Source organism: Electrona antarctica, assembly GCF_951216825.1.
Source record: "Electrona antarctica genome assembly, chromosome: 5".
Lineage (NCBI taxonomy): Eukaryota > Metazoa > Chordata > Actinopteri > Myctophiformes > Myctophidae > Electrona > Electrona antarctica.
The window spans coordinates 42,759,909-42,786,261 of NC_136810.1; the positions used below are offsets into that span (position 1 = coordinate 42,759,909).

The 26,353-nt window shown below is 42.8% G+C and overlaps 2 protein-coding genes across 2 annotated transcripts in view; both read left to right on the forward strand.

Moving 5' to 3' along the window:
• Positions 1-9,560, forward strand: part of usp3 (ubiquitin specific peptidase 3) — a 28,495-nt gene extending 18,935 nt beyond the window's left edge. The window contains exons 10-15 of the mRNA XM_079502445.1: positions 421-527; positions 620-700; positions 1,176-1,294; positions 1,541-1,654; positions 3,345-3,412; positions 7,778-9,560. Of these exons, the coding sequence (XP_079358571.1) occupies positions 421-527; positions 620-700; positions 1,176-1,294; positions 1,541-1,654; positions 3,345-3,412; positions 7,778-8,348 (1,060 nt within the window). The 3' untranslated portion in view covers positions 8,349-9,560. The remainder of the gene's footprint in view (positions 1-420; positions 528-619; positions 701-1,175; positions 1,295-1,540; positions 1,655-3,344; positions 3,413-7,777) is intronic.
• A 7,522-nt stretch (positions 9,561-17,082) lies between these two features.
• fbxl22 (F-box and leucine-rich repeat protein 22) lies at positions 17,083-25,355 on the forward strand. The gene is made up of 2 exons (XM_079502457.1): positions 17,083-17,654; positions 24,714-25,355. Exons 1-2 carry the CDS (start codon positions 17,185-17,187, stop codon positions 25,078-25,080), a joined length of 837 nt encoding a protein of 278 aa, XP_079358583.1. The 5' UTR covers positions 17,083-17,184; the 3' UTR covers positions 25,081-25,355.
• The last annotated feature ends 998 nt before the right edge of the window (positions 25,356-26,353 follow it).

Here is a 26,353-nt window from a genome sequence, read left to right on the forward strand (position 1 = left end):
CAATTTGCACAGTGCTGGTCAGCACATTGTGGTCCCACTTCCCAATGTAGTGGAAAGTAGCCAAAATGCAATCGATATGGACAAATCTGATCAGAAAAAAGTATTGTGTTTATACAAAGTATTTTGAAAAGCAGTATAATGCCCCTTTATTTAATATTAAATCACACGTGTGTGAAGTGAGGACTCGTGGGGCGCCTGGGTCCTCGACACACTGTTTGGCAAACTGTTCTATAGGAATGTCTGTATGTAAATGTGTTGAGTGTGACACTGAACAATTATCTAGAACCGGCCCGCTCTAAACAAGCACTGCACTAGTTTTGTTTAATGCAGTTAAAACTATTGCATTATAGAATTTAACCTTTTGTTTTGAACACATTTGAGTTGTAAAACCACCCTACGTTTGATTGTGGTTCATTTCAGAAATGGAAGCTCCACAGTTGTCACATCTTTGTTTGGCGGAGTGTTGCAGAATGAAGTCAACTGCTTGATTTGTGGGACAGAATCTCAGAAGTTCGATCCATTCCTTGGTAAGACATTTTGCTGCTGTTCTTTGTTGGTAGCATCATGTGGCAGCAAGAAAGAGGCTTCACCTTTTTTCTTTTTCTGCATGTTTCTCTAGATCTGTCTTTGGACATACCCAGCCAGTTTAGAGTCAAAAGAAGCAAGGACCAGAAACCAGGCCCTACTTGCACCTTACATGGTAAAACATTGTTTCATCAGCTGTAGAAGTTATCACTTGAAGCAGTGTTGATTTCGTCGACTAATACTATGAGGAAAAACGTTTGTCGACTACTTTTTTTCACTCGACTAAATCAAAACAAGCTACGATGACAAAAATTAAGACTAAATATATTGACAATTTCGTCAACAAATATTTTCAGCTACTGTAAAATAAACCATTACAACAGCATCAAGGCCTGCAAAAATACATTTTAGTCTACTAAATCAACTGTAGATTTAGTTGACTAAAATCTTATATTTAGTCGACTAAAACTAGACCAACAACTAAATGGAATTTTATTCAAAAGACTGACTAAAATAAAAAGTTTGTCTCCTGTGGTCAGCACCTCCCCACTATTGTTTCGCGCTCCTATCTCTTTGTTCTGAAGCCTTCACATCTAAGCAGAAGATCTGACTGTGTCTGAGCAGTTTCTGTGTTTCTTCTCTATTTTTAGACTGCCTCCGTAGCTTCACAGACCTGGAAGAGCTTGACGAAACGGAGCTGTACTTGTGTCATAAGTGTAAAAAACGACAGAAATCCACCAAGAAGTTCTGGATCCAGAAACTGCCTAAGGTTTAAGATAATGCAATTTATCTTTTCAAGTATTCAAATCCACTGTAAAGCCATTTTTTTCCATTATTTTAACATTATTTGCCTGTTGATTTTCATTACACATTTAATTGTCATATCCATTTTTCACTCTGAAAGTGTACTAATGTAACCAAAAGGACTTGTAAGGTTCCATTTGTACACTCTGAGAGTTAAATGAACACTGTATGTAGGAGACTAAAACAGTGAACATGTTGTTCCCATTGGTAGGTGTTGTGTCTGCACCTGAAACGGTTTCACTGGACAGCCTATCTCAGAAATAAAGTGGACACCTATGTGGAGTTCCCACTGCAGGGCCTGGACATGAGGGGCTACTTACTGGAGGTGAGGGAACACAACAATGGATCCAAGCCCAACATAAAAGTACTATATCGTTGCTGTCTGGAGGAAACCACCTAACTCCATTTTTGAGGTTTTTGTTTTGATTTTTTTTTCATAAATCAGTGCTATTGAACACCATTTACCTCTGTGTGTTGATTAAAAAAATATTGAACCAATGGAAAGTAATAAAGTATTAAAAAGATTTTGGACAAAACCTCTTAACTCCGTTGGACCCTCAAACTGTCTGCTAAAACAACTAACTCCACCACCTCTCCCTCTCAATATACAGCAGGCTATAAGGTTTTCTTCATTTCCTGAAAAAGATATATTTTTCATTTTCTGAAAAATGAACATTTAGGAGTTTGGTGGTTTCTTCTCGATATGCTTGTGCAAAGCTTGTGACTTGGTAACCTAATACCAGGTCAATAATTTTAATTTCTATAGCAACACATTATAGGCTCTCTTACGATTCAGGTCAGTTGTACACCAGTAACACAAACAGTACATGTATGCTGAAACGCAGTAATGAAAATTACATAAGTACATTTATTTCGATTGCAATTATAAAACCAGTAAATTTTTTATATAAAATTTGCCTGAGGCTCATTCATGGCTTCTTATTCCCATTCCTCATTTCAGGGAATTTCCGGGTTTCACCGGGAAGGTCAAGGTTCATGTCAATGAGTCACTGGGTTTCCATTCAAATTAATCGCAAATATTAAGCAAATCTTCAGAAAGTTGGCAAAACGAAATGCGAATTCATGCACGTTTCCATCCACTAATGTGATTTATTAGGAGTTGTTTCATGAGATAAACAGTAGGTGGCACTATTTTGCTTGTCAGATGAGATGCATACATTAATATTAAATTGACACCCTTTTGTCTGAAAATAGAATTATCTCTACTGGTTGTGCAGAGAAACGGTTCTTTCAATCAGGCCGTCTAGAAGGAAATAGTAGCCTATTCATGAATTACGTTAAGGTAAATACATTCTTGAATTCTGATACAGTAAGTACCAGTTCTGAATTCTGCTGTGTTTTGCCTACCTGAGCACCCAAGTTATTATTACTTATAATATAATGTGGGGAAGCTGTGCATGCATATCGCCGTGGCTTCCCACGGATACTTTGGTCCTTGACTGAAACCCCACAAAATAAATTAATTATAAAATAAGTAAAAATTAATGAAGTGAACACTGAACAAGCAAACATTAATGAAGTGAACACTGAACAAGCAAACATTAATGAAGTGAACACTGAACAAGCAAACATTAATGAAGTGAACACTGAACAAGCAAACATTAATGAAGTGAACACTGAACAAGCAAACATTAATGAAGTGAACACTGAACAAGCAAACATTAATGAAGTGAACACTGAACAAGCAAACAAGTACCGTATTGTCCCAAATATAAGACAACTCTGATTATAACACGGCCCCCATTTTTCAAGACTCATTTGTGGAAAAAATAACTTTGAATGTCAAATAGTCTAGTCCCCGATTTATAATACAACCCAGTTTTTCAGGATATATACATTGGAAAAATGTTATATTCAGCACAATGGGGGTAAAATACACGTGAAAATGGCCGATATATATCGGCAAAACAAACGACCGGTCGGCGGTCGGGCTCTAGTTGTGATGTGCAAAACTCATTTAGAAGACTTCTCATGCTGCCGTTCTATTTCCACAGCCAGAGAATTCCTTGCCAGGAAGTTGCCTTTATGACCTTGTTGCTGTGGCGGTACATCATGGAGCCGGGTGAGTAGCCTTGAACGTTAATAAAATAAAATAAATGGTCTCTCTTACCAACACGATTTACACTCTGTGGCACCAGCTGCCTTAAAGAAGCTGACTAATTGATATGCAAAAACCTTTATTTAAACCGTTTTTCAATTCAATTTTATTTTACCCATTTTGGACAAGACAGTTGAGCTAACTGTCCGGGCCGGCATTTTCATTTTTAAGCTGTAATTTAACATTCCACCATGTGAACAGGAAAAATGGTTAATATTGTTTTGAAACCTGTTGCTATTTTGCCATCGACCACTAGGTAGCAATATTGCGCTGCAGCTGTGTTGCTGTGCTGGCCATGCCACTTTTAGTTACATAATTGTGTCTTGTATGTAAATGGTCTGATTTCTATAGCATTTTTATGCATAGCGCCTTTATGCAAAGCATTGTATGTTACATTCACGAATTCTCTCACACATTCACACACCGACAGTGGAGGCAACCATGCAGGGACCGCCCTCATTGGAAGAAGTAATGGTCCCTACACACTGTAGGAGTTTTAAAGTAATGGCCCCTACACACTGTAGGAGTTTTAAAGAAGAAGTAATGGCCCCTACACACTGTAGGAGTTTTAAAGAAGAAGTAATGGCCCCTACACACTGTAGGAGTTTTAAAGAAGAAGTAATGGCCCCTACACACTGTAGGAGTTTTAAAGAAGAAGTAATGGCCCCTACACACTGTAGGAGTTTTAAAGAAGAAGTAATGGCCCCTACACACTGTGGGAGTTTTAAAGAAGAAGTAATGGCCCCTACACACTGTAGGAGTTTTAAAGAAGAAGTAATGGCCCCTACACACTGTAGGAGTTTTAAAGAAGAAGTAATGGCCCCTACACACTGTAGGAGTTTTAAAGAAGAAGTAATGGCCCCTACACACTGTAGGAGTTTTAAAGTTGTCAGCGAGTCATCAGATCGTTATCAGATCGTTATGTATTTCACACTACAGGAGTAGTTTTTTTAAATCGACTGTCATTACATCTGTGTGACGATTGGTCGCCGACTAGGCATCACACACTGCAAGAGTTCACCAAGATGCGATCCAGACCCGATACATAGGCTCTCTATAGGCGACATCATTTGTTTTTTATTCCAATTCATTTTGACAACTCACGTCCAAAAGTTTGCAGCGTTGAATGATGCGGTTTATCAACATTATTCAAGTGTGCAACAGCAATGTTGGGCAGTTGGGCTCATATAACGGTGGCCCTACAGCAGGCTTTTCAGCACGCGTTTACGTGTATACGCACACACGCACATTTAGGTCCAGTCCTATTTTAAGTGCACGTACGCGGGGCTTGCGTAAACGCGCACGAAAAGCCTGGTGTAGCTCGGCCGTATTATAGCTACCAATATGTACGACACAGGGATTTAGGAATATCATGATCTGATCATATATCGATAGCCTACAGTCGACAGACAGTGGCTGTGAGCACATGCATGCAGCTGTCAGTGAAGTTGTGCTCTCATTGGCTGTAATACAGGATTTCTCGGGACGCGGTCGCAACCCAGTTCATACTGTATGATGTCCAGTCAGCGAGAGAGCCAAATATCAAACCTGCTAGATATTCAGAATCGGTCGGGGAGGCGTCGGCGAGCGCTTTTATCGGCACTAGATCTTCTCGCAGCCCCTTTCACATACGGCGAGCAAAATCTCTGTGATCAAAGCCCGATCTTGCGTCAGATCAGGAGTTTTGTCGGCGAGTGCCAAAAAAGGATCCACAACAGCATAAGCGGGGGTTCAGTGTCTTGCTCAAGGACACTTCGACTAGAGTTCTCAACGGGCCTGAAAATGAAGGCCTGGACCTAACTGGGCCGACCCGAGGCTCGGCCGAGCCTGGCTAATTAGCATAATGTTAGTCCCGGCCCGGCCTGAAAAGTCGTCGGATCGCGCTCGGGCAGAATTTGAGAACTCTTACCTTCAGCACAAAGACAGGAAGAGCCAGGGATCGAAACTCTTAACTCCTGAACCACAGCAACAGAATGGATGTGCATTTCCTGCTGGAACTATGGTGGGGCAAATGTATTTGTTTAATGAGACTGTATTAAAGGACTACCTTCCATACCAATGGTCAGTGGCATGTTGGGTCCAGAAACATGTTTTGAATTAAATTTGTCATAGCCCGCCTACTGTATCCGGTATTTTTTGCACACCACCATCATCCTCCTTCGACTAGACACACAGCATAGGCACGGAGAAAGGATGTTTCCGTATCCGGTCAATACCAGAGCTCCAACTGCAAAGCCCATAGTGGACAAAACTTCTCTTTGTTGAATAAATAAACACAGAACGCATGGATTACGCTGACTAACACAAACACACTGGAACAATTCAGAAGCACTTTATTAGAAAATGTAACTAATAACACTTGTGTGTGTTAATCTGACATTAGTAGGTTATGTTTTCTTCTTGGACATGCGTTTGTAGCACAGTGGCAGGTTATTTAATATGGCATTTTGACAGCTGCCGTCTGCTTTTCCTAACGGAGTGGCGTTTCGGCACAGAATCCTTTGCCAGAGCACCACTCTGGATCGCAACCGGGCCACTTTCACCACTGCCTCCAAGTACTGTAATGGGTAGTACTGCATTGAGTATTCTGACAGTGGGAACAATGGGTATTGCATAACCCAAGGGGCTTGCACTCCCAACCGGCATTGCCTCAGTTATAATTAACTTGTTGCTGAAAGGTTTGCGAGAGGGGACAGCGCAGCTCACTCTAAACGTATGCTGAAATCAAGTATCCTATTGCCTCGGAAACCCAGACATTTTTATTTCCAGGGAGAAAAAGAAAAGTATGAGGGCCGAGTCGACTTAAATTCGGCATACAGTAGCGCAAACGTCGCTCCCTCAGGATTACTGATCGTCTGCACCTTTACTAAATTGAAGCACACACGCACACACACTCCTCTCTCTCTGTTGCTCTAATTAATTAGTCTCATGCCCTGCAGCTGCGTCTAGTTTCTCCCGGCGGATCCTGCCGGGAGCTGCCTATGCCATAGAAAGCATAGGTGAGTTCCCGTCTAAGTATCCTATGACTGCATATAGGGTTGTAAATGTTTCATAACCCTCCTTCCTCATGCATGGAGACACTGTTTAAATCCAGTGGGATTATCACTATCACCAGACATGCTGGGGGTGATATCTTCATAAATGGGTCATCATATTGGAAGTATTGCCGCTAACATAATCCACACGATACGTGTCTGCTAAATGCCTAAATTGTGTTGCACACCCAGTGCTTGGCACAGTCAGCATCTCATCCACCACTTTTTGTCATTGTCATAGGCAACAGTAAATCCATAAAGCCTGATTTATACTCATTGTAGACATTATGATATAGTTTATATAACAAGAGTCAGTCTCATTTCTTTACAGCACCATGATGCAAACGTTTGGGCTATCCAGCCGTCGTCAGGAGTCAGGACACTGACGACATCTGGATAGCCGATACGTTTGTTGCCGAAAACGGCATGCCTTGCTGATAAACTGGGTGGAAAAAACAAACACTGGAGATAAATCCATTTCCGTGAATTTTCGTTGGCAACGAGGGCCAAAAAAACACTTGTTTAACTTGTCCATTAACTTTTTCTCTGCTATCTACGATTATAATCGTAGCCCTAGGTCTAAGGTACTAAAGGTGCTAACTACGCGTACATGTTCGTAGACAACCGTATACTATAAGTGGCTACCGTCAATGTACCTTTTAGCATTGCTCCGGTTGCTATGGAGAGCCTCCGTCCTCACCAGCTATGGGATTTTTAAATCTAGCTCCATTGAGCCTCCATTATGATAGGATTTTCAAAGCCTTGTATCTCTAAAGCTTCGAGCGCTGTCCATGGTGAGCTGTCACGCATCCCGACGATCGTAAATCATTTGTGAGTTTGCATCGCATCGCTGCGCACATGTAACTGTTTGTAACGAGAGTTAAGGGGTATGAGCTTGCGGCTAACGACCAATGTCCTCACAACAACAGCCCCCACCTCACTGAATAACCCGGAAATGAAACGAGGATCGTAGAGTGAGAGCGAACGGGTGGCATAGGTTAGGTGTGCTTATGCTACCACCTAGTGGCAATAATGGAGTTAAGCATTGAAATGGGTATTAACCTTGTATTTTTTGTTTTTGTCTTCCTCCTTTTGTTCTTTTTTTTCCCGTATTGTCTTTGTTTTGCCTTGTTGTCTTTTCATCAATAAAAATTAAGTGAAAAAAAAACCTTTGCACAAGATAATGGTTAATACAAAATTGAAGGACTTACTTATTTCCATCGTGGTCCTCACTTTTGCCCTGTGTGTCGGATGTTGCATGAAGTCAAACGTGATGCAATCTTCTCTTTGACAGGATTGGATCGGGACATTACACGGCATACGGCAGCCACGAGGGTCGTTGGTACCACTTCAACGATAGCACGGTGACCCTGACCCAGGAGGACACGGTGAGGAAGGCCAAGGCCTACATCCTCTTCTATGTGGAGAAGCCCGCCCAGGCCCAGCATGCTACAAACTGGGCTGTTGCAGACCAGGTGGCCACGGACAGGCCGCTTGCAGACCAAGCGACCACGGACAGGGCATCCATGGACAGCGGAGCTTTCTCAGACCACGTAGTCCCCGATCGGAAGAATAATACTTTTGACATGTCTGCCCACCATAAGCTTCCCTTGGACATGGCAGCCAAAGCGACTGACATAGTAGCAGCTGACACAGTCACCCTGGACATGTCTGACAGGGCTGCCGTGAACATGGCGGCAGGCTCTGATGAGCTGCGTTTGGAAGACATGGCCGACGTCAAGGCTGTGTCAGGCAGAGCTGACGTGGAGGAGATGCCCTCAGACGGCCTTATGACTGCCAGTGATACCTCGGATAAGGTTGCCTTGGATAAGGCTGCCTCAGGCAATGATAGTCGAGCTGTATAGACTTCCCACACAATGATGCCTTAGTTGAGACTATCTTGGGCTCAGACCTGCTCCTCACGCCATATCTGCCTCACCCAGACAACATCGCTCAAACAGTGCTTATTTTTCATTTTGAAGCTTTAAACGTGTACGTTATTTTATTCTTTTTTTAGACGACCTCTAGCCTGCCACTTTTCTTACTTTCTTTTTTTTTGTTCCACTGGTGCAGTCACTGAAGGTGGCCTTTTCTCCTTATATAAAAGATTCTAAAATTCCATTATTTTATTTTATAGGGATATATGAGCTTTGGCCTTTCTAAAATCTCAGTTAATTCCAGTGTTATGGTCATACAGTTGAAATTCACTGTCGGAATGTTAGATAGTTCTTTTTTTTGTATAAAGTTCCTAATATTCACTAGACATTTCCTGACTCTTTTAGATTAATTTCCTAAGAAAGGCGGTAGTAGGCTTGGTGGTGGATCGGTATGAAGGTATTGTTATCTTGAAGGAATGGTTTTCAGTATCATCAGGAATACAGACACACCTGGTTATGGAATACAGATAATCTGAACTATTGCCACATGTAACTATCTTGACATTACATCTCCCATTAAAGCAGGCCATTATCCACATGATTCATTTGTGGGCCCCGCCCCCCGCCATCTGCACATCCCTTTGATGGCATTACCTGCTGTGGCATCAACAAGCGTCATCAGAACCTCCAAGGTATGCTGACACTGGAAGGAGGGTTTCTTATTTTGTATCTCTTCATTATTCAATGCCAAGTATTTAAACCCAGCAAGACTTTTCTAAGTAAGGCCAATTGCCTTACTTTTCTTGTTTCTGTGAGACAAGAAACAAGAAAAGCTATTTGTAACCTCTACCAGCACCAGTGTGACCAGAAACTATCAACATTTCAACACTCTTGAGTCAAATCTCTTTGAACATACCGTGTAGGCAATATTCTGTTCTGTTGCAATGAGTTGTGAGCAGGTGGATCTGGTATTTTCAACAATGCCTGGTAATGCCTGGTATTCCCCCCCCCCCCCCCCCACACACAGAATAGTGATTCTACAATGTCTTGAGTCTGTATTAGCTTGGCGTCCTAAATTGAACTAAACTGTGGTTTGAGAAATACACCCAGGCTGGGTTATGCTTAGTATCATGTCATGTGTCATTTGTGAAATTAAATGACACGTTGGGTCCAATCATCTGAATTATGTTTGTTTTCCCCTCTGTCTTCTATGTACAATCACTATTCCTTGTGTTTCTTACAAAGTAAAAATCAGACACGTCTGAACTGAGTAGTAGTAGGTGTGTGTGTGTGTGTGTGTGTGTGTGTGTGTGTGTGTGTGTGTGTGTGTGTGTGTGTGTGTGTGTGTGTGTGTGTGTGTGTGTGTGTGTGTGTGTGTGTGTGTGTGTGTGTGTGTGTGTGTGTGTGTGTGTGTGTGTGTGTGTGTGTGTGTGTGTGTGTGTGTGTGTGTGTGTGTGTGTGTGTGTGTGTGTGTGTGTGTGTGTGTGTGTGTGTGTGCGCGCGTGTGCGCGTGCACACGCGCGCGCGCGTGTGCGCGTGCACACGCGCGCGCGCGCGCGTGCGCGTGCGTGCGCGTGCGCGCGCGCGTGCGTGCGCGCACAACAGTGACACTTGGTGGTCTACAAACGCTATTTCCGTGGTCGAACGGACAGACCCAGCCAGGGACACAAATTGTGTCTATAGGAGTGGCTAGCACCACTCAAAAAAAAACAAGCAGGGGTTGACACTTGTCTCAGAAATACTTCCCGTCAAGCAAGTACAGGTCATGTTCTAAGTAAATTGTCCATTATATTTTTTTTTAATGGAGGTATGATGTTTGTCGTTGACGATAAATATCATACCTCCATTTTTATGCCAAATACCTACATAGCTATGAATATGACTATGGGTTCACACTTGTTATCATATATTTTTAAGTTGTAGCAACTGTGAAAATGGCACATTATAGGTAAGCTGTGCTCTTATTTTACAGACCGGAAGACAGTGCTCTCGCCACGTTCAGGTGTTTAGACAGATATCTCGAGTTGTGTTTATAGACGGTTGCGTGAACTTGCGTCGCCTCTCAAACAAGCACTTGCCTGGTCGGGCGACCTGAAAACAAAACTCCACCTGCCAGAAAGTTTGATTTACCTGCCAGGGGCAGGTGAGCAAGCCTTAGTGCCTGCCAAGTTAGAAAACATAGGGACTAGGCAGGGTTGACATATTCCTCACATTAAACAACCAGCAAGGACACCGTTTGCATATAACCAGTGTAATTTTTCCATTGCCTTTTTTATGGTAGTGAATGGAAGAATGGCATTTATCTGTCCACTAAAAGCACTGAGGCAAAAGGGTAAATGCTCCCACAAGGCTTTATGTGGCTCCATCCCTCTATCGAACATCTCCACCCACACACAGGAGCTCCCACCAGGACACGTGTCCAGCCAGGCAGCCCCCCCACTTAGGCAGGAACAAGCCTTCCTGTATGCTAAAGAGGAACAGCTGCTCTTGGTGACACTCTCACAGGTGGCTGTCTATGGACTCGCTACTCTGTCCTCAATTAAGACAAGTGGCCTTTTTTCCCCTCCCTCCCAGTGTTTAGGTCACAGCTGCTAATAAGCTCACGTTGCCTTGTTTGTGTAATACTGAGGAGGAGTACTCTGCCTCACGAGTCACAGTAAAAGGCAGGGTTTTCCTGACACCTCCCTTATGGGTTTGATGGACAGGAAATGCCTATATCTGTATCAGGTGCAGCAGGAAATATTTAAACTGGTTGAGGACTGGGATGCAACAGGTGCTACGGTGCATGTTTTTGGATGTTTCAAAATTATTCCGCCCTGTCCCCAGAAGGGATGGAGCTTAGTCTCCGCGTAGCCGGGATAACTATTCCACAATCTCCGAATGCTATAGAGAGTCTGGAACTACACCTGAAATCCGAGTAAGGAAGATGCCATTTCCGTTCACGAAAATATATTTTACATTTTCAGTTTTTATTTCCATTTATACTAAGGAGCAAGCTTAGATGATTTCTATTTATATTAGGATAAATTTGCGCGACTGTAAAGATGAAACGGAAGTGGGGAGGAGTCTCCACTTCCGCTTTATCGCTTACTCATGGTAGAACTTCCGTTCCTCCAGACTGTATGATGGAAGCATTTGAACATTGCAAGAGTCTGGCAAAGCAAGACTAGATGCAGCTACAACCACCACATCATGCACCAACAATCATACTATGTTCAAAGACATACTGTAGGTCACGCATGTTGCCCTTGCATGTTCAGTTGAACATCACCTGATCCTTCCCTGTCTATATACTGAGTTGTAGCCACGTGGAGCTGTTAGGATTAGCGGGCTGTATGATTGTGTTAATCATGAGCAGTCCAGTCATACATACTGGCGGCCCGGGGGCCACATGCGGCCCCCACTATCACTTAATGCGGCCCGCAGGTTAATATCAGAATACTGATATCTTATTGATTTCCGCTAGTATTAAAATGTATTTTTTTATGTCCAATGTATTTGTATTTACTTCATAAAGTTAACATAACTATAACTAAATGCATTTGAAATTAAATGAACAGGTTACTTTTCAGGATTACAATTCAAAAATAGCAAAACATTATGTGTGTGTGTGTGTGTGTGTGTGTGTGTGTGTATATATATATAGATATTATATTAGGGGTGTAAATACATTTTAACAGCGATACAATACGCATCACAATAATCTCTGTGAAACGTGTGGATAGTGATGTAACTACAAATAGGTAAACACAGTGATTCTTTGGCAAATACATGGATATTGTATTTGAACACATTTGGACAAACCCGCACCTTGACATGAACCCAGAGATTACACACATATATCGGTAGACCAAGTGTAGCAATATGGAATGAAAAAAGTAACTAAACTCTTGTTTTCTTTTTTCTTCTTAAAATTGCTAAATTCAACACATGTACAAAGTATCATCTATCCAGGGGTTCCCAAACTGTAGTGCGTGCACCCCTTGTGGTGCGCAGACGCTCTCTAGGGGGTGCGCAACATGAAAAGGGTAATGGCGGTTTTGTGGCGTTATTTAACACTAACGGCAAAACAGTGTTGGTTTTGGCAGTACATTTAGATTTTTGTTTTAGTCTCTTGAATAGTTTTCATTTACTTTTAGTCACATTTTAGTCACCTGTAATGTTTTACTGTTAGTCTAGTTTTAGTCGACGAAATATAAGATTTTAGTCGACTCTAATCTACAGTTGATTTAGTCGAACAAAATGTATTTTGGCAGGCCTTGATGCCGTCGTAATGACATATTTTACACTTGCTGAAAATAGCTGATCTACAAGCTTGTAGATCAGTAGTAATAGTCTATTTTCAGCATGCAACTAATTGTAAAATGACATACTGGATCTCTTGTCCACTAGTCCCTTCCTAACATTTTATTCTAGTTTTTATTTGTTAACAAAATTGTCAGTATATTTAGTCTTAGTTTTAGTCATCATAGCTTAGTTTTTATTTAGTAGTCCGGTAAACCACTGTTGTAAGGAGATGTATAGAGCAGCTGCATGTCTCTCAGTGACAAGCTTAGATGATTTCTATTTATATTAGGATAAATTTGCGCGACTGTAAAGATGAAACAGAAGTGGGGAGGAGTCTCCACTTCCGCTTTATCGCTTACTCATGGTAGAACTTCCGTTCCTCCAGACTGTATGATGGAAGCATTTGAACATTGCAAGAGTCTGGCAAAGCAAGACTAGATGCAGCTACAACCACCACATCATGCACCAACAATCATACTATGTTCAAAGACATACTGTAGGTCACGCATGTTGCCCTTGCATGTTCAGTTGAACATCACCGGATCCTTCCCTGTCTCTATATACTGAGTTGTAGCCACGTGGAGCTGTTAGGATTAGCGGGCTGTATGTTTGTGTTAATCATGAGCAGTCCAGTCATACATACTGGCGGCCCGGGGGCCACATGCGGCCCCCACTATCACTTAATGCGGCCCGCAGGTTAATATCAGAATACTGATATCTTATTGATTTCCGCTAGTATTAAAATGTATTTTTTTATGTCCAATGTATTTGTATTTACTTAATAAAGTTAACATAACTATAACTAAATGCATTTGAAATTAAATGAACCGGTTACTTTTCAGGATTACAATTCAAAAATAGCAAAACATTATGTGTGTGTGTGTGTGTGTGTGTGTGTGTGTGTGTGTGTGTGTGTGTGTGTGTGTGTGTGTGTGTGTGTGTGTGTGTGTGTGTGTGTGTGTGTGTGTGTGTGTGTGTGTGTGTGTGTGTGTGTGTGTGTGTGTGTGTGTGTGTGTGTGTGTGTGTCTATATATATATATATATATATATATATAGATATTATATTAGGGGTGTAACAATACATATATTAGGGGTGTAAATACATTTTAACAGCGATACAATACGCATCACAATAATCTCTGTGAAACGTGTGGATAGTGATGTAACTACAAATAGGTAAACACAGTGATTCTTTGGCAAATACATGGATATTGTATTTGAACACATTTGGACAAACCCGCACCTTGACATGAACCCAGAGATTACACACATATATCGGTAGACCAAGTGTAGCAATATGGAATGAAAAAAGTAACTAAACTCTTGTTTTCTTTTTTCTTCTTAAAATTGCTAAATTCAACACATGTACAAAGTATCATCTATCCAGGGGTTCCCAAACTAGTGCGTGCACCCCTTGTGGTGCGCAGACGCTCTCTAGGGGGTGCGCAACATGAAAAGGGTAATGGCGGTTTTGTGGTGTTATTTAACACTAACGGCAAAACAGTGTTGGTTTTGGCAGTACATTTAGATTTTTGTTTTAGTCTCTTGAATAGTTTTCATTTACTTTTAGTCACATTTTAGTCACCTGTAATGTTTTACTGTTAGTCTAGTTTTAGTCGACAAAATATAATATTTTAGTCGACTCTAATCTACAGTTGATTTAGTCGAACAAAATGTATTTTGGCAGGCCTTGATGCCGTCGTAATGACATATTTTACACTTGCTGAAAATAGCTGATCTACAAGCTTGTAGATCAGTAGTAATAGTCTATTTTCAGCATGCAACTAATTGTAAAATGACATACTGGATCTCTTGTCCACTAGTCCCTTCCTAACATTTTATTCTAGTTTTTATTTGTTGACAAAATTGTCAGTATATTTAGCCTTAGTTTTAGTCATCATAGCTTAGTTTTTATTTAGTAGTCCGGTAAACCACTGTTGTAAGGAGATGTATAGAGCAGCTGCATGTCTCTCAGTGACAAGCTTAGATGATTTCTATTTATATTAGGATAAATTTGCGCGACTGTAAAGATGAAACAGAAGTGGGGAGGAGTCTCCACTTCCGCTTTATCGCTTACTCATGGTAGAACTTCCGTTCCTCCAGACTGTATGATGGAAGCATTTGAACATTGCAAGAGTCTGGCAAAGCAAGACTAGATGCAGCTACAACCACCACATCATGCACCAACAATCATACTATGTTCAAAGACATACTGTAGGTCACGCATGTTGCCCTTGCATGTTCAGTTGAACATCACCTGATCCTTCCCTGTCTATATACTGAGTTGTAGCCACGTGGAGCTGTTAGGATTAGCGGGCTGTATGTTTGTGTTAATCATGAGCAGTCCAGTCATACATACTGGCGGCCCGGGGGCCACATGCGGCCCCCACTATCACTTAATGCGGCCCGCAGGTTAATATCAGAATACTGATATCTTATTGATTTCCGCTAGTATTAAAATTTATTTTTTTATGTCCAATGTATTTGTATTTACTTAATAAAGTTAACATAACTATAACTAAATGCATTTGAAATTAAATGAACCGGTTACTTTTCAGGATTACAATTCAAAAATAGCAAAACATTATGTGTGTGTGTGTGTGTGTGTGTGTGTGTGTGTGTGTGTGTGTGTGTGTGTGTGTGTGTATATATATATATATATATATATATATATATATATATATAGATATTATATTAGGGGTGTAACAATACATATATTAGGGGTGTAAATACATTTTAACAGCGATACAATACGCATCACAATAATCTCTGTGAAACGTGTGGATAGTGATGTAACTACAAATAGGTAAACACAGTGATTCTTTGGCAAATACATGGATATTGTATTTGAACACATTTGGACAAACCCGCACCTTGACATGAACCCAGAGATTACACACATATATCGGTAGACCAAGTGTAGCAATATGGAATGAAAAAAGTAACTAAACTCTTGTTTTATTTTTTCTTCTTAAAATTGCTAAATTCAACACATGTACAAAGTATCATCTATCCAGGGGTTCCCAAACTAGTGCGTGCACCCCTTGTGGTGCGCAGACGCTCTCTAGGGGGTGCGCAACATGAAAAGGGTAATGGCGGTTTTGTGGTGTTATTTAACACTAACGGCAAAACAGTGTTGGTTTTGGCAGTACATTTAGATTTTTGTTTTAGTCTCTTGAATAGTTTTCATTTACTTTTAGTCACATTTTAGTCACCTGTAATGTTTTACTGTTAGTCTAGTTTTAGTCGACAAAATATAATATTTTAGTCGACTCTAATCTACAGTTGATTTAGTCGAACAAAATGTATTTTGGCAGGCCTTGATGCCGTCGTAATGACATATTTTACACTTGCTGAAAATAGCTGATCTACAAGCTTGTAGATCAGTAGTAATAGTCTATTTTCAGCATGCAACTAATTGTAAAATGACATACTGGATCTCTTGTCCACTAGTCCCTTCCTAACATTTTATTCTAGTTTTTATTTGTTGACAAAATTGTCAGTATATTTAGCCTTAGTTTTAGTCATCATAGCTTAGTTTTTATTTAGTAGTCCGGTAAACCACTGTTGTAAGGAGATGTATAGAGCAGCTGCATGTCTCTCAGTGACATTCAGTGATTATTTGCCATAATCATATTAAAAAATGTATCATTTGCGGTGGTCCAAATACAACAAGACTGAGTGTTGGGGGGTGCGTCAGCTAGGTCAGGAGGTGACAGGGTGCACAGACTGAGCGTTGGGGGGTGCGTCAGCTAGGTCAGGAGGTGACAGGGTGCACAGCCACAAAGGTTTGGGGACCACTGATCTATACAATCAATTATTTGCATTGCAAAACGATTCGATACAATAGAAAGTCTTTCTAACACTATAACGTTATTGCCAAGAAGCATTGTTATAACAGAGAAAGAATTACCAAACAAATCTCACAACTGTGCTACAGTTGGGTGCCACTGATATTGTCCCTTATTATTTGACCCATTTAGGCCTGACCTCAAAATTTAAAAAAATCCTTCTAAATCCTCCAGTTTTCTGAAATAAATATTTTCACGATTTTTCAAAAATAGCAGACCTACAAGCTCGTAGCGCGCCACTCGGTGGCGCGCTATGAGCTTGTAGATCTGCTATTTTTCAATAGCTAAATTATAACAATGTTTAAAACACCAAAAGGGGTTCCCGCCCAAAATGGGTTAACTGTCCTTTTGCGCAGATCACGCAAACCTCAGCAAAAAGAAAAGGACAATATCAATGGCCTCCAACTGTATATAAAACCCATACAGTATATGTATTATGGGTGTGCATGCAAGGCAAGGCCCCACGCGTATCTGTGGTAGAGAATTAGGCCAGGCCACTGTAAACATCTGTCCTCTGTGCCTGTTGAGAGCCATGTGACAGATGGAAAGGGAGAGTGTGTGTGGGGCGGGCACTCACACACACCTTCCATCGTTGACAGTGCCGCTGGCAGTTGTCTTCCCAAAATAACCCCCATTCCACGGCCCTTATATGTGCCGGGCTCAAGTAGAGAGCCTTAGGAGGCATCATGTATCTGGGCCACACAATGACGACCGGAGGCTCATTGTTGCCGTGTGTCAGCGGCAGGCCGTATTGCCGGCCCTCAGGGAAGGAGGCCTTTCTGTCAGTCGCCTCTGTCACTTCTTGCCCCAGCAGCACGATGCAGCTCACGCAGCTCAACCGCGAGTGTCTCCTCCACGTCTTCTCATTCCTGGACAAGGACAGCCGGCAGAGTCTGTCCCTCGCCTGCCGAGGGCTCCGCGACGTCTACCTGGAGCCGTGCCTCTGGTCGCTGCTGCGCTTCAGCTCGCCGTCTCAGCTGCGGAGGGACAACTTTGTGCTGGGTCCCTCGCTGCGCTTCCTGTCCGTCTGCTGGCACTCCAGCCGGGTCCAGCAGGTGTGCAACATCGAGGACTGGATGAAGAGCGCGTTCCAGAGGGACATCTGCAGCAAACACGACGGCCTGGTCAGCGCTTTCCTGGCCAACGTGTGCCACACGTGAGTTCATTCTAATCCAATTCGTTCCAATGCATTTCTTCTGTGCCGTTTCCGCACGTCCTAAATCAAATTATTTCACCAGGTATGCTGAAGAAGGCAAAGTCTTAAAAAGATAGCGAAGAAATGCAAAGACACGTTCAATATCATGTACTATGGGGGGCTGTATCATGTACCTTGGGGGCTTTATTTCATAATGTTGTATTCAAGGTAACAATTGTTCGTAGCTAACTCAAGTCGGGAGAGAAACTTGCTAAGCAGCAACTGCTGCTTAGCAACTGGTGAAGTGACAGCTGCCTGACATGAGAGTCCAGACCTTGGTGTCAGTTCTGTATGGACCACATGTCACACACACCCCCACACACACACACATACTTGCTTTTAATAGAATTAAATACAACTTACCAAAGGTGTGTGTGTGTGTGTGTGTGTGTGTGTGTGTGTGTGTGTGTGTGTGTGTGTGTGTGTGTGTGTGTGTGTGTGTGTGTGTGTGTGTGTGTGTGTGTGTGTGTGTGTGTGTGTGTGTGTGTGTGTGTGTGTGTGTGTGTGTGTGTGTGTGTGTGTGTGTATATATACACCACCACTAAATCCTGCAAGAGGGGAACATTTATTTACTATTAAGTAGTTAAATTATCACTGAGGATTTTACTGTGATTAAATATTAAAGGGGTTTTTTTCTTTTTTTAATAATAATCTGGGGGACCCCCTAGGGGTCGCGACCCCCAGGTTGAGAACCCCTGGCCTACATGACCTACTTAATATGATGGAAGTTACTGTTTAGGGAAAACGAGTGTTTGCCACAATCAATCAGCCCCACTCTGGGTTGTCACGGCGATGACATAGGCCGAGGTTAGATAAGAGCATTCATTCACATTTAACTTCCTGCATTGATTCTCACTGCGTTGGCATGACAGACAGAACAACTAAACTACTGTATCTAATCTGGAGGTCGCAAAAGCATGACAACTTAATTAGTTAAAGAACTTGCAACCTTTTCGTTTTAAACGTAATTATCGCCCAGTTTCATTTGATTTTTTTCTTTAAATTAGGATCTTGCCATAATTCCATTGACTTTTTGTCCTCCTGGGTTGCCAGCTTATAAGGGAGGCATCAGCCTTGAACGGGATAATGAGGTCTCTGGACAATTTCTCCCAGAGCCGACCAGTAATTTCCGCTGACGTGTAGGGAGCCTGGCCACTGCCACACTCTACCATGGTGTTGCCAGAGTTTGTGAGAGGAATTAGCATCCAGGTCTATGAAAGAATCACACCCGTGTGAAGTGAGTGGTGCAACTCCGTGTGGGGGTCCCCGGAAGTTCCAGACCCACAGGACCACGGCCAGGGTGCCGGCCCGGTTCCGGCAAGCCGCCCCACGTCTGAAACGGTAGAGAAATGAGAGAGTTACCATGTGGGGGTCTCCGGGGGTCCCCGGGGAGTCCCCGGGGGTTCCCCGGAACATCCAGACCCCCAGGAACGCGCCCAGGGGGCCGGGCCGATTTCGGCGAGCCGCCCCATGTTCCGAAACGGTTGAGAAATGACAGAGTTACCGCGTGGGGGTCCCTGTACTGTACTGTCACTGTACTGGCACACCCAAAATCATCATATATATACATTTAATATGTGCGTGTGTGTGTTTGTATGTGTGTTAGGTTGCGCACAGGTGGTGAACAACCATGCTATTTTTGTGCTCATACCCAGGCACCCAGGCAGGCACCCAGCCATTCACACGCATAGCTCTGTAAGGGAGTGGTTGCACCACTCAAAAACAAGCCAAAAAGAAGCGACTCTATAGGGCTATTTTTTTGAAACATTTTAACGACACAAATCAGGTTCCTGGCACCATTTTATTTTTGATGTAGGGTCCTATAGTTGGACAAATGCATTAATGTGGGGGTCCTTGACATGAAAATGTGAGAATCACTGGTTTAAATGACATTAGGAAACTAGCCCCAAATAAGCAACTACATTTTAGAAACAAGACCCCAAAAAACTGCAACCCGCAACTACCAATATTTACAGGCTACAGGGCAGCAGTGGTTCAGGGGTAGAGTGACCGGATGGGAACCGCAAGTTTACCAGTTCGATCCCGGGCTCCCCCAGAGTTAGTGTTGAAGTGTCCTTGAGCAAGACTAATTGCTCCCGATGTGCAGGTTGGTGCCTTGCATGGTTTCCCCCGCCATCTGTGTGTGTGTGAATGGGTGGGCAGCACTATCTCTCTCTCTGTTTCTGGCGCAACAGTGCCACTTTTGCCCCTACTGGTACTCTAAACATAGTAACATAGTCACATAGGTTAGGACGGACATTGCTGTTCCTTGGAGTGGTTGCATCACTCAAAAATAACCTCTCCAGAATCGTTGTGAGGAAAAAATAATCGTTGTGAGGATAAAGAAAACAAGTGCACGTGACACATTTGGGGTAGGAGGAGGAGAAGCTAAGGGGGCTGTGGTGGAGATAAAGAGCGATCTGGCCCCAGACCCTCCCACTTCCCTGCAGACTGTGAAGATTTACACAGGCAGGTGGAGCCTACAATTGGCTCTTTGTTTCTGGCAGAGGAGTGAGCATGTGCGTCTGTTGCTCTGCCTCTTCCCGGATAAGGGTTCACATACACTCTCTAACACCAACATCAGATATGTGGGGGTTAGGGATAGAAACTATAAAACACAACATCTTTGGGGACTCTGTTAAGCTGTGTAATGTTGCGCTGTTTAAAAGTTAAAGGTTTTCATGGTGTTCATTTTCATTGATTTTTATATATTTTTGTTTTATGACCAAGTCTGGGGTTTTCTGAAGCCTTTTGAGCTTTAATGAAATAAATTGCCATCAGATATCACTGTTAAGGGATTTTGCCTGTCAATCATCGCCTCTATCTGCTGGCGAAATTTGTAGACGGTGACATCACCATCCACTGGCAAATTATAGCACCTTTTTTGTTTTTTTAACTTTTTTGTTTTTAGTTTCAGTAGCATTAATTTACAACAACAGCAATAGAAAGTATTCTATAACATTCTATTTTGGAGAGTTATTTTTATGTTAAATTGCCGAAATAGAATGTTGTGAAAATGTAACACAAAAATTCTGTAAACTGAATGAGGTGAATGCTAGATACATACTGTATATGGCTTGGTCCTCTAGTCTAGAATTTAGTGGACGGCTTGACCAGACAAAATAACTGTTAAGGAAACCAAACAGGTCATTAGCAAGATGATTACAGGGTTTAGAGCTTGCTTTGGAGACCTGCCATGGGCTTTTGCAGTGAGCCGCCTTCATCTCATAACCACATCTTGCTCCCTATAGCACCACCAGCTACTGTATGGCCTTACTGTATGTCAACATACGTAGGTAGGCTACTCTATCTGAGGTAAGAGTGTTAGGGAAATGCTGCAGAGTGCTGACATTAATGCAGCACACGATTGAGGAAAGAAAATAACAAATCTGTTCACTGTGACATTACTGTCAAAGCAAGGGAAGCTTATGTTAATAGCTACCTTGGAGACAAATTGGATGATGTAACTTGTTTTCCTTCACTTTTGTCTCTTAGAGCACCCAGATAACAGATGGCTTTGCGAATCCCACATCATGACTTGCTATATTTTATCTGTCATTCCCAAGGCTAGAAGACGTGTTATAATCTGTTCCTGACGATGCCAGGGAACTGGTGATGGAAGGAATGAGGACAAAATAAATCTGTCACAGGGGATTGGGGAAGTTTTCAAAACTAAAATTACACTTTACACTTAGTTCTCCTGCCAACTCAACTATACTAGTCAGCTTTGTTTGTTTTAGGCCAACACTCCTGGTATCTGGTACTATTTTGGTATCACCTCCGTTGAGGTGCCAAGCCAGCTGAGACGATACCAAAAGGTGATGTAAAAACATTGAATTAGCCAAGACAATTATTGTCACTTGCTTGATTTCGTCCTTGTGTCACGGAAGCTCCAGAATACTGTTGACAAATGGTTAAAGCCATTGCAAATGTGAAATATATTGAGTAACTGCATGGCCCATTTCTCACCTAATATGTTTGATAGATATATTTTGATAAACATTTTGTTGTTGAGAATTTACGTTATATGTGGACGACCAAATCGGCTACGTTTGTCCTATACATAGATTTAATTCCCATTGACAATGAATGGAGAATTTACGTCGTGTGTCTGAGCAAATCAGTATTTTTGTCCTACACAAAGATTAAATTCCCATTGACAATGAATGGAGAATTTATGTCATGTGTATTTTTATTTGTGAGCTTGTAGATCTGCTATTTTCACTAGTTTGGGTCCCGACTCCCGGGTAAACATCTAATTTCTCTTTTGGGTCACAGGCTGAAATGTTAGAGGTTAACCACCGACCTAGGGCACGTGGCGTTAGCCTGACTTGGCCAGCCTCATAGCAGGGATTCACTGAAGATTCTGGGAGGAATCTTCAGTGAATCCCCGCTATGAGGCTGGCCAAGTCAGGCTAACGTCACGTAGCCGAAAGGGATCAGTTTGTTTGGCCCAATGACTCATCTTGAGTAAGCAATGCGTTGTGGCGTGTGTGCTGCCGATTGTGAGAACAATACATCTCAAGTGTTTGTAAGAGAATCAGATAACAGCACATAGCATATGGCTGATCTGATCTGAGCCCATTATGTCAATGCCTTGTAAACGACACCATAGAGAGACGGCAACATGATCCATCTCACAATAGAGTGGTTTAATACAGAGACGAAGTCATCCTTTCTTCATGCTAAACCTTTCTTTACTTCATGTGCACTTTGTGCAGTCCCATTGGGCATATACAGTATGTGCTTCTGTGCAATAACAGCTGTAACATTCTGAGCTACACATAAGCCAACACAACTTTGCAAAAGCACGACACAAAACGAGGTCCCGTAGTGTAGCACATTACAGTTTTACATGCTTTAATAACATAAAGAAATGGCGATAAATTATGTCAAATGGGAGTGGTGGATCGTTGCTGTAAATCAAGGATTTATAATTTTGCTTCTGGGTGTGGGGCGGGGGGGGGGGGGGGGAGTGCTAGGCTAGTCTGTAACCACGTGGAAAGCCCACAATGCAGCACTGCTGCCCTGGACAGGGCTGGCAGACAGACACAGCTGATGGCAGCAGCTCAGGAGGGGGATGTCATTCCCGTTCACTGATGCAGATTACATAAAGACTTACATAATCTTTCTAGACTTTACCACATGTGAGGCAAACACATTCCAGTCTCCATCGAGCACTGTGGGTACCGTCCCAATAACCTTTGTACAGTACATGGGGCAAGAACAGTCAGTCCACGTGCCCCCATACCGACCCCCGCCCCCCCCCCCCCGCGTGCTTCATTGTTGCGAGGGGGCCAATTCCGGGCTTTATCAGCGGATGTGATTGCGTGGTGTTGACACAGAGAGAACCGGAGGAATTTTCGAATGACTAGAGCTCAAAGCCGGTGTTATTTTTTTTTGTCAGAGGTGTGTGTGTGTGTGTGTGTGTGTGTGTGTGTGTGTGTGTGTGTGTGTGTGTGTGTGTGTGTGTGTGTGTGTGTGTGTGTGTGTGTGTGTGTGTGTGTGTGTGTGTGTGTGTGTGTGTGTGTGTGTGTGTGTGTGTGTGTGTGTGTGTGTGTGTGTGTGTGTGTGTGTGTGTGTGTGTGTGTGTGTGTGTGTGTGTGTGTGTGTGTGTGTGTGTGTGTGTGGCGGCTATAAAAGTCAGCGTTGGAGGCACATTGGAGGGATGAATAGAGGTAAACAGGAATGAAAGCCTCATCAAACCCTGTTACATAATGACTCGCCCTGCTCTCACGGCGCCTCCCACGCTGCAGATGTTTCCCCCCGCCCCCCAAAAAGGCGTCGTCTACACAACACTGTTTCTCATGGTCTCTTCCTCATCTCTCTCGGTTTCTGTCTATTTTCTGATAGCATTTCCCACCCTACAAGAATGTACATATATTCGAGTTGCCTTCAATAAAAATCACACCTGTGTGAAGTGAGGGGTGCTCTTAACATCGTACATCATGACGTAAAATAGACACTGACTATTTGCTTATCTTAAAAATGTATCATATTTATGGAATTTCTTTGATTTCTTCATGAAATGACTAGCCTGACACTCAATCTGAATTTTCATGACCTGTAGCAATTCAGAGCTGTGGTTTTAATTCATGATTTATTTTGCCTTTTTGGGAATGTTTTTTGAAAATGTTTTGAAATGGCCTAATTAAAAATAAAATGGAGGAAACTAAACATAAAGGGACACATAAAAATGTCCGCAGCCCACAAATGGGTCCCGAGACTCCCGACCAAATGTTTGGGAAACAGTGCTCTAGGACCAAGAATATTACACAAAATGGGACATGTTGTATTGCTCTCCACCTCATGTGATGTGTGTGACTGTGTCTCTGTGTCATTTAGTGACTGGGCACATTTAGTCAATGAGTCACATTTAGTGTCCGGGTAGCTCAGTCGGTAGAGCCTTTCGACCTCAGCATTCCATCTCTCAGAGGGTCATGGGTTCGATCCCGGGCACCGCCAACTCGGCGTATGAGGAGCATTGTACGGCTTGATGTCGTGCCGTAAATACTGGGAGCTGATAGTAGGTGTTGCATTCCATCTCCCAGAGGTCTAACGCATTGAAACGGTGATAGACTCCATCTCCCAGAGGTCTAGCGCATTGAAACTGGCATAGACTCCATCTTCCAGAGGTCTAGCGCATTGAAAAGAAGATAGACTCCATGTTCCAGAGGTCTAGCGTAGGACTCCCGCACCCTGGCTGATACTGACAATAAGCCTCTCTGACTTAGTCACTGGTAATGCCCAGAGCCATAGAGTAGGACAGAGTTACGACAACTCTGTTCACTTCATGGGGCCAGTCCAATGGCGGCTCTTCTACATAGACTTCTATTGGCGAATAGGGACACCGGAAGTTTACGGAATACATTGGAGTCTATGGGCTCGCGCGAGTACATGAACCACGTGACCGGGCTGTTTCCTGCCCCTCAATGTCGCAACTCTGTCTATACTCTATGGCTCTGGTAATGCCTTGATGGTTCACCCTGGCTGACTGTTCTCGCTCTCTCTTTCTGACAGGTGCCCCAACCTGCTGTCTCTGACCCTGTCCGGCTGCGGACACATCACAGACGAGGACGTGATCGGCGTTCTGCGGGCCTGCAGAAAGCTCCGCCGCCTCCACCTGGAGAACTGCGTCCGTGTCACGGACCGCGTGCTGCTCGCGCTGGTGGCTCACGACGGTGGCAGCCCAGAGCTCGAAGAGGTCCGGGTGGACTACTGCCGGAACGTCACGCAGGCGGGGCTGCGCGCCGTCCGGGAGGGGAGGCCCGCCGTGCGGCTGAGCGCGGTGAGGAGCGGCGACATGATCCCCGACATCAGCAAGCCTATCGAGGAGAGGGTGCAGCTCCGCAGGACGCTGCTGCAGAAGGTCCTGCTGTTCTCCTGATAGCGGGTGTTGATTTTAGCAGCACATTTTGACTTTTAGTTTTAGTCCAGTCTCTTGAATAGTTTTATTTTAGTCTACTAAATCTACAGTTGATTTAGTCGACTCTAATGTATTTTGGCGGGCACTTGATGCCGTCGTAATGGCTGATTTTACATTTGCTGAATTACTTCTCTTGGATCTCTTGTACACTACTCACTTCCTAACATTTTAGTCTAGTTTTTATTTGACAAAATTGTCAAGTCTTAGTTTTAGTCATCATCGTTTAGTTACAGTAACTTAGTTTTCATCAGTGAAAAAAGGTAGTCGACGAACATTTTTCATCATAGTTTTAGTCGACAAAATCAACACGGCCTGATAGCGGTGCGGCTGCATAGCCTGGCATGGCCAGACTAATTACACTGCATAGATATTAGTCTGGAATTTCAAACTTCAGACTAATATCACTGCATAGATATTAGTCTGGAACTTCGGTGTGGAAGATTTATTTCCAAGGGTGCGGTTGGCAGATTCGTCTGTTTTCCAGGCTACCGGCTGCACGCATCAGTGTTGATTTCGACGTCGACTAAAACTACGACAAAAAATGTTCGCCGATTAGGCTACCTTTTTTCATTGACGATAACGAAATAAGAACTTAAGCCACAATGACTAAAACTATGACTTAATATACTGACAATCACTAACAAATAAAAACTAGACTAAAATGTTAGGGAGGGACTAGTGGAGAAGAGATCAATTTATGTTTGGTTGCGCTCGGGTGTTAGGAAAATAGCAGATCTACAAGCCAAATGCATTTTTGTAGATTTAATCGACTTAATCCTATGATATTTAGTCAACTAAAACTAGACCTTACACCAAAACATTTCAGGTGACTAAAATATGACACAAACTAAATGAAATGTCATTCAAGAGACTGACTAAAATGAGGTGATCAAAATGTGGTGTCAAAATCAACCCTGGCCGCATGCAGGCCTTCCTCAGGGACCACAAGGAGGAGCTAGCTCTGCTCTCCATTCTGCTACTTTCCCCAAGTCATCACTGGCTAGGATTCTTTATTTGATGTGTGTCTGTATTTAATGGGAATGTTTGATACAACTAGTTTACATTATTATGTTTTTTCACTTTTATATTTATTTTACATACACAAGTGCATTACTGTTCCTGTATATGAAGAAGAGATTCTGCTTCGTGTTTGATTTATATTGAAAGTTCTTCTCATGAGGCCTGAGGGACAAAGTCACTCTTAATAAAAAAACCAAAAACGGATGGCCTTTTG

What these genes read in the sequence shown, in the direction of transcription:
- fbxl22 (XM_079502457.1), top strand. Translation starts at nt 17,185, where the DNA reads ATGTATCTGGGCCACACAATGACGACCGGAGGCTCATTGTTGCCGTGT. An exon ending in CTGGCCAACGTGTGCCACAC is followed by an intron (nt 17,655 to 24,713) that starts GTGAGTTCATTC and finishes TCTTTCTGACAG; the next exon opens with GTGCCCCAACCTGCTGTCTC.